This window comes from Ciona robusta, chromosome 1 (genome assembly GCF_009617815.1).
Source record: "Ciona robusta chromosome 1, ASM961781v2".
Taxonomy (NCBI): domain Eukaryota; kingdom Metazoa; phylum Chordata; class Ascidiacea; order Phlebobranchia; family Cionidae; genus Ciona; species Ciona robusta.
The window spans coordinates 7,306,018-7,320,536 of NC_143235.1; the positions used below are offsets into that span (position 1 = coordinate 7,306,018).

The 14,519-nt window shown below is 39.4% G+C and overlaps 1 protein-coding gene across 10 annotated transcripts in view; it reads left to right on the forward strand.

Moving 5' to 3' along the window:
* Window positions 1-14,519, forward strand: part of LOC149742413 (uncharacterized) — a 43,247-nt gene that overhangs the window by 19,925 nt on the left and 8,803 nt on the right. For 3 of the 10 annotated variants that reach the window (XM_089877878.1, XM_089877870.1, XM_089877886.1), the window contains 3 exons: window positions 5,684-5,716; window positions 13,462-13,938; window positions 14,230-14,308. In XM_089877878.1, coding sequence (XP_089734004.1) covers window positions 5,684-5,716; window positions 13,462-13,938; window positions 14,230-14,308 — 589 coding nt within the window. Of the gene's footprint in view, window positions 1-781; window positions 2,358-5,683; window positions 5,717-13,461; window positions 13,939-14,229; window positions 14,309-14,519 lie in introns of those variants that run through there. The other 7 variants (XM_089877911.1, XM_089877902.1, XM_089877927.1 and 4 more) reach the window with 5 other exon arrangements.

The window sequence follows — 14,519 nt, forward strand, 5'->3', positions numbered from 1 at the left end:
ATATTATAAACGCTGCAAAAAGAAAATATTACCAGAATGCAAAACAAACGATTTTTAGATTTCCAAGTAATTTGTCGCCACTTGGGTCGAAAAATGGTGTCGGATTGTAAGTTGATAGCAGCAGGGAATGAATATGGAAACGTTTAGCCGCTGACTGCACCCGTTTCTATTATCGGCTTTCGGGGAAATAATGAATACGTTTTGTGTGTTGACATTTTCGTTGCTATATATACCCCATACAGCATGCAATATAAGGATAAAGCAAATATTTAATATAGTTACGCTAGCACGTTGGATTGTATGCAATTCAATTAAACAGTATTTCAGTATCTTTTAATGTTTTTTAAATCTTTGTGAAAATTTAAATGACGTCATATTGCTTGGGAAACAAGGACTCGCCGTAAGCGATATAGAGATCGTATTACCTGCAATTATCTCGCTCGCCCAATTTGGTGGTCGTACCCGCATAGAAGGTAATTTTCAATCGACATTCGTGATCGACATAAAGAAGTCACAGTTCAATTAAACGACGACGATTTATCACCGATTTCCACGTAACTTTTCCACGTTGTCGTCATTCACCGGCGCATTTAATAGGGGCAGGGCTGGCGAAGTTAGAATAGGTCAACTTTTATATCGTTAACTACTGGAAACTAGGTAAAGAAACAACGTGTTATATTAAGAATAGCAGATTTAACAATATATTTGTCATTTAGTTTATTATATATTCTATTGTTGTAGGTAGACTGTTGGCGTAATCGATCTTACGAATATATTTGTACCGTCTAAAACAAATAGGTGAATGTACATATTAGCAAGCGCTGGGGTGTTCCAGTTTAAATACCACCATACCAATTATAGCACTGTTTGTCACACAGACAGAAACATTCACATACGAATGACTATATACGACCTACTTACACCCCACGTTAAAAATCAGCGATATGTGAAACGGAAGTTATAAATGACACAGCACGTACTGTAACATTCGGTGACCAGCAGTGACGTTTTTGAATGCCTTGTTACGTAATAAAGGTTCGTTTTCCTGTTGCCCAAGATGCCTGTCTGTTACATTTACAGCTATGTAAAGTCGGTTAGTTAGTTCCGGTCAGTGAAGCTTCGTTTGTTTATTTATCACACTTGCTTTGTTTGTATGTACACAGGCGGGACTATTCTAGTAACTTAGGTAACTGTTATTTTCATACTGGTTAAGATTTGTGTGATAAAGAAGAAGTCGTGAGGAAGTGCTGTACAAGTTGTTTTGAGGTGAAGGAATACACAAGAATCATAACAGAGTATAGAAAGATGACTTTACCACCAGCCACAATGATGAGGCCGGAAGATTTGTTCTTCTCTCCCCAAAAACTGCAACATCCGAATGATGAAGAACCTATCGACCCTACAATATCTCCCGACCGCTGCTTCACAAACTGTTACGAGAATCCGTGGACGCCTCGTTTTCCAGCAACAAGGAGAAGACGAGCTGGAACCGTGACTCTTTCGCGGCCTCTAACGCCGGGAAAGCCCCCTACAAACTCCAACAGACTTTCTCTGTACAATGAACTCGATTCTCGACTTTGCTCAGGGGTAGAAGGCGGGAGTGTCAAGCTCACTGCAGAAAGAAACGAGAATAAACCTGTTAGCGTAGACTACGGTAATGGTGAAGTTGTTGGCAAACCGCACACGAAGGAGCCCAGGCTTTCTGTTCAACTTAGACCTAAAAAGCAAGAGAGACCGAAACGCCCAGTTTCTATGGTAGCGCGACCAGAAACTTTAGAACTTTCCGTTGGTTTTTCAGAAGACATTTCAACAATTTTTGATGCAGCTACGATGCAAAACACAAGCGTTAGTTCAAATGAGTCTACAAATATGCAGACAAAGACCGGAACATTGGGAACAAAGGATACTTTGGTGACGGTAGTTAAACCATCCAGACAGATTAACCAAATCGTTACGGATAATACCGAAACAAATAATGACGTACAGACTGAACAATCTTCCAAAGTGAAAGTTGTTTTGCGGCCGAAAAAAGACTCGCCGGATGACTCGGACGCTAAGAAAGGAAGACGACGGTCTCTTCCCATATTTTCTCTCAGGAGGAATTCTGTTACCAACGGCTTCAGCGTATTTAAAAATGTTTTCAGCCTTTCTAAAATTGTCGGCGAAAAATCGGATAAATCTGCAGAAGGCAGGAGACAATCGTTACCGGAAAATAAGATAAGGGAAGAAATATCATCCAGAAGAAAGTCCAGAAAGGCGTCCTCTGCATCTTCACTTTCTTCCAATTCATCTTCATCATCGTTTAGTGGGAAACTTCGGCCTATCCTCCGTCGCCACCAGAAGAGCGAGAAGAGACGGTAAATATAATTTCTGCTGTGTGCGGTGTGCGTGGTATTTTACGTGTGAATAGGAATTCATTCAGAGCTCACTATTTTTAAACCGACGGGTCTGAAAGGCATACTTAACTAAACACGTGTTAAGACAGGTATGCTAATCTCGTGGTCTCTGCCACTTGACCCTGTCTCCTGTTACAGACTTATTTTGCATGCCGTATCACTTCGTCGCATACTCCATGGTTCTTGTGTTTTTAGTTAAGGTGGAAAGGGCAATGTCACATATGGCTTATTTATGTTTATATTCTCCCTAAGTGGTTAGGTCAAATATTTTTACCAAAATGTTGGTTGTATCTTAACAGGGGGGTCGTGAGCTTATTGTACGGCACACAATTTAGCTGTCAAGAATATGACTTCCGTTGCCACAAAACCCAAACACAGTATTTCCGTTAAACTTCGAATTGAGTCGAGTAAATTAGACCAGAAGGAAATATTTTGTATTATTGGCGTGTGAATGGTTGGTGCCAACATTGTGGCATTATTCTTTCTTCATTTGGTTGACTTTGAACGCATTGAATATTTGAAACACTGTGGTATTGTGGTATTGTCAGTCGGCTTTTCGTACAATGTCGTAATTTATGCTCCGCTGCGCCTTCGAGCGACACTGTATCGAATGTATGTATATCGAACTGAGGGCGTGCGGTAAAACTCTGCTTCTAGATCCTTGACGGACACATTGTGTTATTCGTATCACACCATTTGCTATCTGTTGATGTTCATGGTTGTCCCACAAGTAATGAAGTCATGTGCTAGCTTCCTGTAGCTAGATGAGTGGTTACCTGATTATTGTTTAAGATTTTAGAACTAATTAATCATGCGAACCAACGAACTACTTAACAGTTTGCGTAACCAACAGTCAGTGATCTTGTGTAAATATAAAGCGTGTACTGTCAGAGAGGATTCCTGCTACTGTATCTCCGCCTGGAAATCTTATTAAGAACAGATCCCTGGTGGTTTGTTGGTTAGGATGAGTATGGATAGCTTTATTTTGATCAAAACGAATATGTTATTGGGAAGTCGGGTACTGGATTGTGGTGATTAGTTACATTTGATTCATTCAAGGTTTCAAATTGATTCATATCTTTTTAGTACGCTATGTTTTTATGAAGTCATTCACTTCAGTATTAGAACGTGCTGATACTATAGACAACAGCATTATCGACACGAGCCTAAAGAAACTTCCAAATATACCAAGTGTAATATATACGCTATGTGTTAGGTATATTCGGTGGTCGGTCAGTAGTTAAACAGCTCATGCACTGTATACGTCAGTTCAGGAATAACGTGTTACAAATGAAAGTGTTCTGTGTTAATACAGATTTGTATATGGTTAAGCCATGTATTCGTTATTGTTTTAATTATGCACTCACGATATGACATTATGATAAATTGCTTTCTCGTTTGTTTCTACTTCGAAATAAGATTTCGTTGTGATTTATTGTCAGTAATGTTACAGCTGGTAAATTTGAAATGGGCGCAGACAAAAGATTCGCTCCGTCACAGCTGGAAACTGGTGACGACATTATAAACAAGTTTCCACCGGTTCCTTCAAGTCTAGGAGCCATTTCTGGTACAGTTTAGCAACATTAGGAAATGTTGTAGTAAGGTGTACAGGTTGTTGTCAGGCGGAAATTTTTTTGATGTGATTTTGGTTTGATGACGTAAAATACGTCGACCTATTGAGAAATAGATGTGTTCGACTTACAAAGGAAAAGCAGGGTCTTTTTATGACGAAGGCACAATATCCTATTTGTAACACCATATTAGGTTGTTTTGTAAAACAGAACCTCACGATGTGGGTGAACTATTTCAGTTCGTCAAAAACATGCAATGCCTCATATACAGCTCATGTAGAATTTTAATATTTCTCGTGTTAATGAAAGGTTGAAGCTGTACGAGTCAATCGATATTAAACTATGCTCAGTAAAGTTCGTTTAAGAAAGCTAAGGTAGCGTTTAGGGAGAAAGTAGTCAATACTAATTTAATCTATGCTTCATGGGCGTTAGGTGTATTGCGATGCAGGTGTTCTAGAAACAACCGCATGCTGTTTTGCGAATAGGAGAAAGGCATAAGCTAATTAAAAGCGCTTCGTGGTTTGGTTATTTATTCCATTTACTTGTGCTTTTTCTATTTCTGCGATTTGTTGTGGTCGTGTAATGAATATTTAGGCGGATAGTCGATTCTTGAGAATAGCTCTAATCGCTTGCATTGTTTAAGCACCGATGCTGTGGTGATTTACGCCTTGTCATCATCGCCCAGCTATTGTTAATGGACAATACAGGTGACCACACTGCAATGTGACGTCACGAATTTAGCGTATTTTGAGTTCCTGCACCTTCTTGTTGTTAAACCAGAATGTCAGCTATTAGAAAAATAATTGTGCACTATTTTGAATATTTTGAAAATAATTGCAGCCAATTAGTTTTGGTAAACTAGGAATGTTCAGCTGGTATGCTCTTATCGATATTGCACTACCTGTTTTAATAGGTGTTTGTTCCACGTTTACCTAAAAACAGTTCCGCATTTTAGAGAAAAGTATCACAATACGCATTGGAGCGATGTGGCAGAAAAGACTGCTATTCGCTCGTAAGTAAGCCATGGAGACTTGCGGTCAGGTTTTAGAGAAAAACATATTTTTTTCATGAGCTTAGGCCGCGTTTGATAAAACGAAGAGCTTGTTATCCTGTGCCATGCAGTTGTTGTGTGTGTTTGGTTGTATCCATACTATATTATGATAATGGTTCCAATTGATAAATGTTGCTAAACTTTTATTTGTATGACAGACATTAGATTCAGATTTGTCTATTGCTTTACGAAGTTAAAGCCTGTACAGAAAATTCGATTAACATAACTGAACCAGCCAGACTGTAGCTATATATATTAGGTTTTAGCACTGTTTTATCTGCCAAAAAAGTTTACACAAAGTAATTCAAAAATGCCGGAAATAAAATGGCTTGACAATTTGCGCTCGCCCGGGAGCAGACCGAGAAAATATCGTCTTGAACGGTAAGCATGTTGGGCGGAGGGGTAATTTCATGGCAATCTCATGCATAACCGGATTTTGTGGTATTTTCTTTGGTTGGGAGTTTTTCAAGTCGCTTGCTGCAGAGATAAATCAGCAGACGCTTTGATTACTGTTTGTTTATTCACGTACATGTACTTGGCAGTAAAAACAAAAACGAAATTTACCGAAAACTTATTTACTGACCCATGACATGGCCTTTAATCAGTAATTATTAAAAGCAACGATCTTAGGATTCACTCACTTTAATTGTTGCCTTGTTTTTCAGATGCGACGCTTCACTCACGTTAAAGACCGCCCGGTAAGTTTACTTAAACATTACAATTCTGTGTTGTATAACGTGCCTTATACATTTATATGTATAAGCATTTATCTAAACTCTAAAGTATCCTCCGCTGGTATGCTTGTTCGTCAATCTTGATCAAATATTTTGTTAAAGTAGTTGGTACACATCTCAAACGTGAAAGCATGTTTAAGTATGTTGTACACACTTTACCCAGAAGAGGTTTTTATTTTTTTTATTTCTTCATTACTTTTCCGCGAAAATTTAACACGGTACCCGAAAAACGGTGATTCAATATTTAAAAGTATTATTATATACGAATGCCTGGAGTGGGTTGGCACATGAGACTTGTGTGTTTTGAGGATACCCTTTCCGATTGTTGTAGGCCTATCTATAGGGTCACCAAACTGTTGATATTAGCAAGTGGCGGGTTTCTCACGCATAAGCTGTCGTGCAGTGAACACGTGACGCGCAACTTCGCACCTACATGTCGCTCGTTGCGGCAACTATTCGACGCCAATCATGATACGTCTGACTCAGTGCCAGTTCAGTGAATTTAGTCTCGGACATCTAGTGTATTACTGGTGTATTTCGGACGGGTGGTAACCTCGTGAGTGGGTGTGCATATATAATGTATGCGTGATGTTGTCTGGACATGGATATAGTGGCTTTAGGTTACGTGCTGCGAGACACGGCGAGGCAAAACGAAAATCCAGCGATGTCATTATATTCCGCAATAAAGCCTTTTTCAGTATCAGGTAATATACTGCTAACCACAAATGGCGCATCATCAGTCGATTAAAGGACAACAATAATAACATAGCGAGAGCGTTTATGTGGCACCTGCAAGCACTGGAAATACTGACGTTCGCATTTCCTGGCGAAACAGGGTGTATTGCTGAAACTGATGGCGTAATAGTTCAGTCGCGCTACTGGTTGACTGAAGAAGGTCTGGTGCAATTTTCTACTAGGCGTGCATTTAAAAGTGCCCACTAAGTCAAAAAGGCAACAAAGATAAAGTTGAACAGCACAATGCAGGTTGTGTGTGGCGGTTATATCTAGAGTTGAGGTGTTTTAACGAGAACATTTTGATTTCCGTTGTCCATCAAGTGACTTTGCACATCAAAGCTGAAGTTTCAACCCCAGCACGTCTCGCAAAGAAAACAGTTTCGCACGCAGCGCTTGCCTTGTTTATACAAAGTGGTCAAAATCTTTATTCGCAACAGTGCGTCAAGTCTTCAGTGTATTTGACTTTCCTAACTGCCCTGCGAAATAGAACGTTGTTTTTAGTTTACAGCAGTATTTGTTCTAAATAATGCAGAGATGCAATCCTCACCTATGACAGTGTTTACAGACTTATAAGTTGCAGTCATTCTAGAGGACATCGTTGGAATATATTTGGTTTAATATGTTGTAGGTCTGGTTGAGTGTTTAACTGAATTAAAGTTGATATTTCTGCCGGTTTCGCTTGGTTGGTTTTAAACCGGTGACCCATGAAGGCTCTCCTTCGATTTCCCAGCCGTCGTTTGACAGATGAACAAATCAAAGTTCGCGACTTGAACCCGGAAAATTCGTTGACCAAGTGGCCCAGTTCAAAGCTACGCAGTTCTCTACCAGCTTTGCATCCGTCGAAGCCAGCAGTTCACGCAAAAGTAGGACGGACTGCGTCGGCCGGGACCAAAACCGAACGTGCCAGCGAACGCAGGAAAATATGGTCGCCTATTTCGGGCTTGTTGGCGACCACTGACGGATTAAAATTATGGACTCCGTCTCCGCCTCGAAAGAGGTTTGGTAGCAGGAAAAAGCGGAAGCTTCGAAAGTCAAAGAGCGAAGACCCAGATGCTTGCCTGGATGCGGAAACTTCACGGTGCTTATCTTATTTTTTTATAAATATACTTGTTAAATAATACGTTTAAATCACCTTAAACGGGACTGGAGATACAGAATATTATTAAGCGATCCAATATTTGCACACAATGATCCTTCACTGGTCTACATTGCTTACATCGTGCAATAAGAACGGTGAGCGAGAACGGACGGATAAAAGCGTTGTTAATCGGATGTGTTTAATCTTTGTATTAGTTGAATGGAATGAAGTGATTTGATCGATAAATTCAATACTCGCCATCAACCATAAACATATTGTGTGCGGGGCTATTTATAGAAGCCATAAAATAAGCAAGCAATCGACAAATCTTTTTATTTAATGTTCGTTTGCCCTGCTTTGCTTTACACGAGTCGGAAGCTGTCACAATTCTCTTAAAGAAATCATTAAACTCTCGGCGGTGTTGGTCGCCTGAGAACAGGAACTAATCTATTTCCGAGAGCAATATTGTCAGGTGGTAGCATTGATTTCGCGAGTTCTTCTTAGCTTTCAGGGCTTATGTAATTAAATGCATCCAGTGTTGTTAATATGGTTGTGGCACACCACGCAGTTGCGGAAAATGAACCCCGCCGTCTTTGTTAATTAGCGAATAGATTTAGATGCAGGAGCGAGTAATGTAAACACTGTAGGCTGCCACAACACTTATTGTGATAAGAACGTCAACGCAGGTGGTAAGCATAGCGATGTCAGGCTTATGATATGTAACAAAATGGGTCGCACATTCCTTAAAAATCAGCAAAACTAATTGAAGGATTAAGAAGAGTAAATTTGTTGGCAAGTTATTACCGATATGTTATAAAGGATCCACCAGTCCACAATATGACCGCAGCGTGATAAAATGAAACTTAAAAAAAAAACTAAAATCCAGATTTAATAAGTTTCCGCGTAAACGACTTTCGGCCCGAATTTTGTTTTATATTTATTATAATTCCCTGCGGGACAATGTTAGGGACGCGAGTCTTGGTTTAAGCGAGCACAGTACAATCTGGCGGCGTCTTTAAAACGATTTTGGAGTCAACCCCGTCCATAGCTACAACGAGTTTGTCCTTGATCGATTTTATAGCGCTTGAAAGTACCATTTGGTTCAAATGGCCGCGTAAAGGTTGTTTTACCAGTGCCTGGCTAATATGTGGAATTGAGAATTTTAATGTATGTTGATAACTGAAGCGGTGATTCTGTCCAGATACTCGTTTGCCTCTCCTTATAACAGGGCGTTAGTTGATAGTAATCTCTGTCGCCAGCAGTTACGTTTTTCCCGCGCTTGACTTGGACTTGGTTTCAGAAACTTAATCGTCTCAGTGCTCGCTAGTTCATGGTCGAGCAGTAACAGGATACAAAGCGTTAAAAATGTAAAGGCTACTTTCTGTAGTAAGAACTTTACCAGTCAGATAAGAAGGACTTTAATATTGGGAGCATTTAAGTAATAAGATGCCATGTAATTGTAGGGTTGCCATCATCCATCTTACGTCATTAGGTTTATGACAACGCATAATTACACGTTAGATGTTCGTTGTAATGCGTATTAGTTACAGTTGTAGCTGCTTCCTGGTTTGCATTCATTAGGTTGGAGGCAACAAACGTTTTACGTTTGCTAAATATTGCTGCATCACAGGATGTGCTTCGTTGTGCTTGCGTGGCATCAGACTGCCTCACAACGTTGCTAACTCATTAACCAAAATACATTACATAGCGTAGTTATGTTTGTTTAAAAAAACAGTTTGCTTGGTGTGTTGCAAGGCTGTATACTAATGGCATCCTTTAGTCGACCAAGGAAATATTTTCCCCCGGAAATTAGTCGGGGGTTAAACAATGACGCAAACTCTGACGAAGATGGTGACGTCATGTACTTGCCTGCCGTGACGTGCAGGTAAGTAAAGCGGGGCAAGACGTATATGAGGATGTGTACGTGTGCATGTTGGTGTGTGAATGTGTTTATGTTATCTGCCTACTAACTGTTAATGTCAAATAGAACAAAACAACAGTATATAGATGGTTTCCGTTATACTAATGGGGTGTAAAATAGGATACTATCATCATCAAAATCCCATATTTCCTAATAGATATTTTAACAAATAACAACGATATCTAGAGCCGCGAGAATAGGGATATATAATTATGTTAAAAAATCTTTGTTTACTACCAGATAGGACGAGAAATAAACCTAAAACATGTCCCATCCTACCCTACTCAAAAAACGTTGCAATGAATACTCACGCCATAGCTTTCTCAACAGAACGATTAAAGTAAAGTAACTTTGCATACGTGTACCATAAACTATAGAATCGAATCAGTAATATCGCCATACACGTGTCCTACCCAATCAATTCCTATTATGAGGAAATAGTAAATATTGTTTCCCTTGCGGTGCATCTATGGTAATTATAATGCTGACTGTGGATCCAATTAAATGGCACGACCGATTCGTTATGCTGGCTCATTATACGACGTCACCGCAGAGAGAGGCAGAAGCACCACATCTAAGATGACGTTTTTATTACGTTTGTTTAAGGTATAGCATCGCTTTCGTGTAAGGGGGTGTTTCAGCTTGTTTAGACGATATAAACGAATTTGTAATATAATTTATAGTTCACAGTGGCGAAGGTGGAAATATTTATGGCGCCAATTATGTTATGATACGATTGCTAATCGATTAAGCTTGAACGTTAAAGAGGGAATAAGAAGACTCCGTTATACGCTGTGATCAATATTAATATTCTAAATGGTTTGTTCGAGATGAACGTTAACCTACTAAAGCTTGTTGAACCGTTTGACTCATCCAATTTACCGCCACATTACTCCGTCTTAACCGCTATCTGCGAATATGAGGGTTTAAGTTTGCCTATAAAAACATAACTGCTTGAGTTTGACAAATAGTTGCAGCAGCTTGACTTTTCTCCTAAGCCAGGATAATTGCGACGCATCTGTACGCATCATAATAACCTGCCTTCATTCGGTTTTGTCTGGGTTGACTTTCCGATAAATAGAAAATACGTTGAAAGTTAAGAGAAAATCGCCCTGAGGCTGCGAACGATGTTCGTCTTGTTCGTATTTCAAACATAACCCTAATCCAATGAAGCTTGTTTAAAACTTTAAGGGAGGTAGCTACGTTAACGATTAAGGCTTCGTTCGGGCTTAATATTCGGGAGAAATCGGTTAGCATGCTCCTGTCTAGACTCGCCATGTACAACGGGAAATTAAGTCGAACGTCACCAAATAATGAAAAGCCGTGAACAACAAAATTCAAAATATCAATGCATAACCTGGTCCTGAATAGGAATATGTGACGCTGCTATTTGTGCGATAATGGGCCACGAGAACACATTGTCTGTTTTGAAGTCAAATTTCGTAGTTGAAATATAAGACTAAGCGGAAAAAAACAGGAAGTGTGCTGGCGCTCGCATTTGGCTTAACGTTTTTATCTGTGTAACCTACGTCATACGTGACGTCATTCACGGGGAGAAAATAGTAATCGTCGCGGTTGTACTTGTGTCCAAACACCAATCAAGTTGAAAATATTTGGTGTACTTGACTGATGGAAATAATATTAGTTATAACTTGCGCTGTTTATTAGAATGTCAGTTCTTCCACTTTCTGGGTGTTTCTGTATTTTCTGAAACGTAAAAAACACTGTGGGGTAAGATGGAATATTGTTAACACCCAAATTTCATATTTTCTAATCGGGTTTTTAACCATTATTTAATAAACAATGCCTCATAGAGTCGCGAGGCTACGGTTATTTACCCCAAACATTCTTTGTTTACTACTAAATGGTATGAGAAATATAACAAAAACATCCTATTTTACCCCTACGGTATACTATAACCATGCACTTTATTCTGTTCATAATCGATGTTAAAAACACTAAAAATAAAGGCGTTCGGTATTATCACGGTAGAAAAACTATATTGTCTACAAAAACCACTAACAAGTCGTTACACTGTAGTAGGCGTAAGCTTTGTTCGACTAAAGTGTTTTTTCAAGAGGCAAGTACCTTGCGTCAATAGAGTGCTCCAGTGGATTTAACTGATGGAAGTGCGTTGTATCCGGATTTACTTTAACCCACACGTGTATTTAGGAGCTTTTGCAGCGATGTAATCTAATCTGTGCAACTTATGTTAACCGTTTGCTGTTTACTAAGTGCCTATGGTAGCATTAATTTGTCTAGAAGTTTTTTTTGTATGTTTACGTAATACTTCAAAGCGCACAGATTTAAATGTATCGGTACAGTTTTTCCTCATTTGTTTGTGGTGCGTTAGTTTTACTGTTGGTATTGATAAAAAGAGTTGTATACGATTTGTGTGGCAAGCAAGGAGAATACCGTACGCGGGATGAGCTTAGGAAGTCTTTATCGAACGACCACAACAACACGAAATGTGTTTTAATTAAGCAAAATGAGTTCGGTCACCTCGTGCCTAAGAAAATACGGTATTGATCGAAAAATGTCTACCGCGAATATTAAAACGCCTGTGATGGTTAAGTCTTTGGGGATAGTGCGTCTATCTGATGGTTATTTAGTTGCGCTTCATGTGTTTCGACACATTAGTTTTAGTTATCGTTGCCTTTTTCTGCCAAAGCTAGAACGCGGCGGGTGTTGGTCCTGCCATGCATTATTCATGCTGTGTTTTAATATCCGCGATTCCCACTATGCCAGGCGGATATAGGTAATAATTGGGAAATAAATTCGCGTATGCCAGGTCTCAGGAACAATAATTCAGTAAACGCTCGCGTGGGGCATTGAATATTAATAGAGGTGAAATATGAAATCACTTCATTGTGTTAGATAAAGGTTGCACCATGTTACTCGATACCACTCGGATATATGGGCGTGTTAACATAGAATACTTTGACTTAAATGGCCTTCCAGGCATCGCCGAGCTTTTGTTGTGTAGCTAGTATTAATTTTCCGCATGTTATACGAGAAGTGTATATTATTATTTATAGATACGAGGTAATGGCGCAAGCAGGCAGATCTTTACAGCTGAGTTTATGCGATTACGATCTTGCTTTACAGTATATATACGCGTAATGCCAAACATTAACACATCATAGAATAAACACGAAACCTTAAAAATAGAACGAACTATTGCTGGAAAAATCTATATAAACAGTCGAATATATTAGATTATTCAGTTACAGTGTAAAGAACTATATATTTTATTAATTGTTGTGCGTGCTTTTGTTAGTTTGTCTATTGAAGTCGCTTGCATCTGAAATCTTTAATACTACTCTCAGTTTCGCCCCTTGACAGTTAGGAATTCTCCCTAATTAATAAACTTAATTTGTCGGTCGATATTCCCATTACAATTGTCCAGAAAAGAACAAAACATAAGATAAACAAGCAAAAGTCAAATCCCATATATATGTAATGGTGATGTGTCAGTTTACAGTTCCCTACGAAAGTTAATTCGTTTGTTCCCGTCTCCATTTCAACGGTTCGTAACCTTTTCGTCTGACTCAGTCACGAATGATGCGTTAATTTTTCTGTAATTCCCCTTTAAGGACTTTTCGCCGATTTACCTTGAGTTGTATACGGGAGGTAATAATAATGGGACGTGACGAATTCGTGATTTAAAAGGAGAAAACGCGTAAGGGTTGAATTCACTTTTCGTCTTGTGGTTCGCACGATGCTGTGTGTTTTGTACCTTTGAAAGAAATTCAATGTTGCGTGAGTTAGCTCACACGAAGGACTCAATCGATCGTTTAGTTTTGTTTGCGCTCTGGCATAGTAACGTATTGACTTCTTACCCAGCATACTCAATATAAGTATTGAATAGGCTATGCAAGTGTAGTGTGTGTTAAGTGCGATTGGTGTGTTGGTATGTTGTTAAACATGACTTGAGTGTCTTGCCCCGCTCCAATGTATAATATTTGACCGCAGTCAAAACAACTTGGAGTCGGATTTACCGCTGGATATTAAAGGACCAGTCACAGCAGTGTGGAAAAGTCTGCAATTCAAGTCAAAATCGACAAGTCAGCTACCCAGCCCTTGTCGGGGATTGCGCAGTCACCGGAACTGTCCAGGGCAGGAGTGCGATAACCTGGTGTTCACTTACAAGCAAGACAATTTAAAACGAAACCGAAGCTCTAGTCAGTTCGACAGCAGTCCAGTTTGCAACCGACTTCGCAACAGGCGGGCAGCTGTTTCATCCGGTACAACAGAAGATCTCGGAGAAATTTCACCAGGAATCGCTGATTTCGTGGAACTTGACGAAAACGAGATGCCTGTTAAGAAAAACACCTTAAGAATTACCGCCAGGTTTATCGGATCGCTTCAGAAACATTCGACTCAAAGAGTGAAGGCTGAAAAAGCAGCCGCGGCCGCCGCTTTGGCTACATTGTTGACGGATCCTATCAGGTAGAAACACAGTTGCTGACGATGTTGGATGCTTCCTTAGATGTTACTTGTTGAGGCTTTTGTTTCATATCGAAACCTGCTTTGTCTGTCCGGCGTATTTTTCAATTGCAGTAGCAAAACTATTAGCACGTTAGATGTCGCGCAAGAGCTGGTACTTTAAATGCTCTCGAGTTGTAGATTTCCTATTACATACAAACAGCGGTCGCCTACTTACGGTATTTAAACCTTTATACCTAAATATAGCCATCAAAGAAAATTATACCCAATATCATAATTAATCTTTTTTTCCAGAAAAGAATCTGATGGAGGTATATTATGCGAACCATGTTCTGAAGATGACAGCAACAGCAAAGTTTCAGATGCAAACAAGGTACGGCTAATGTAACAATTAAACACATTATTGTCGTTCATACGTATACGTGTTGCATGCTAGGTCCTACATGTGATTTTGGTGTTGCTTGATGTTGTAGAGAAGTACACAGTGTGGTAATCCTGCATGCTAGGTGTGATTCTAACTTGAAGTACAATCAATTACATTTTAACAAGCGGTGTAATTTGCGTAAAAAACGAAGTTCGCATTA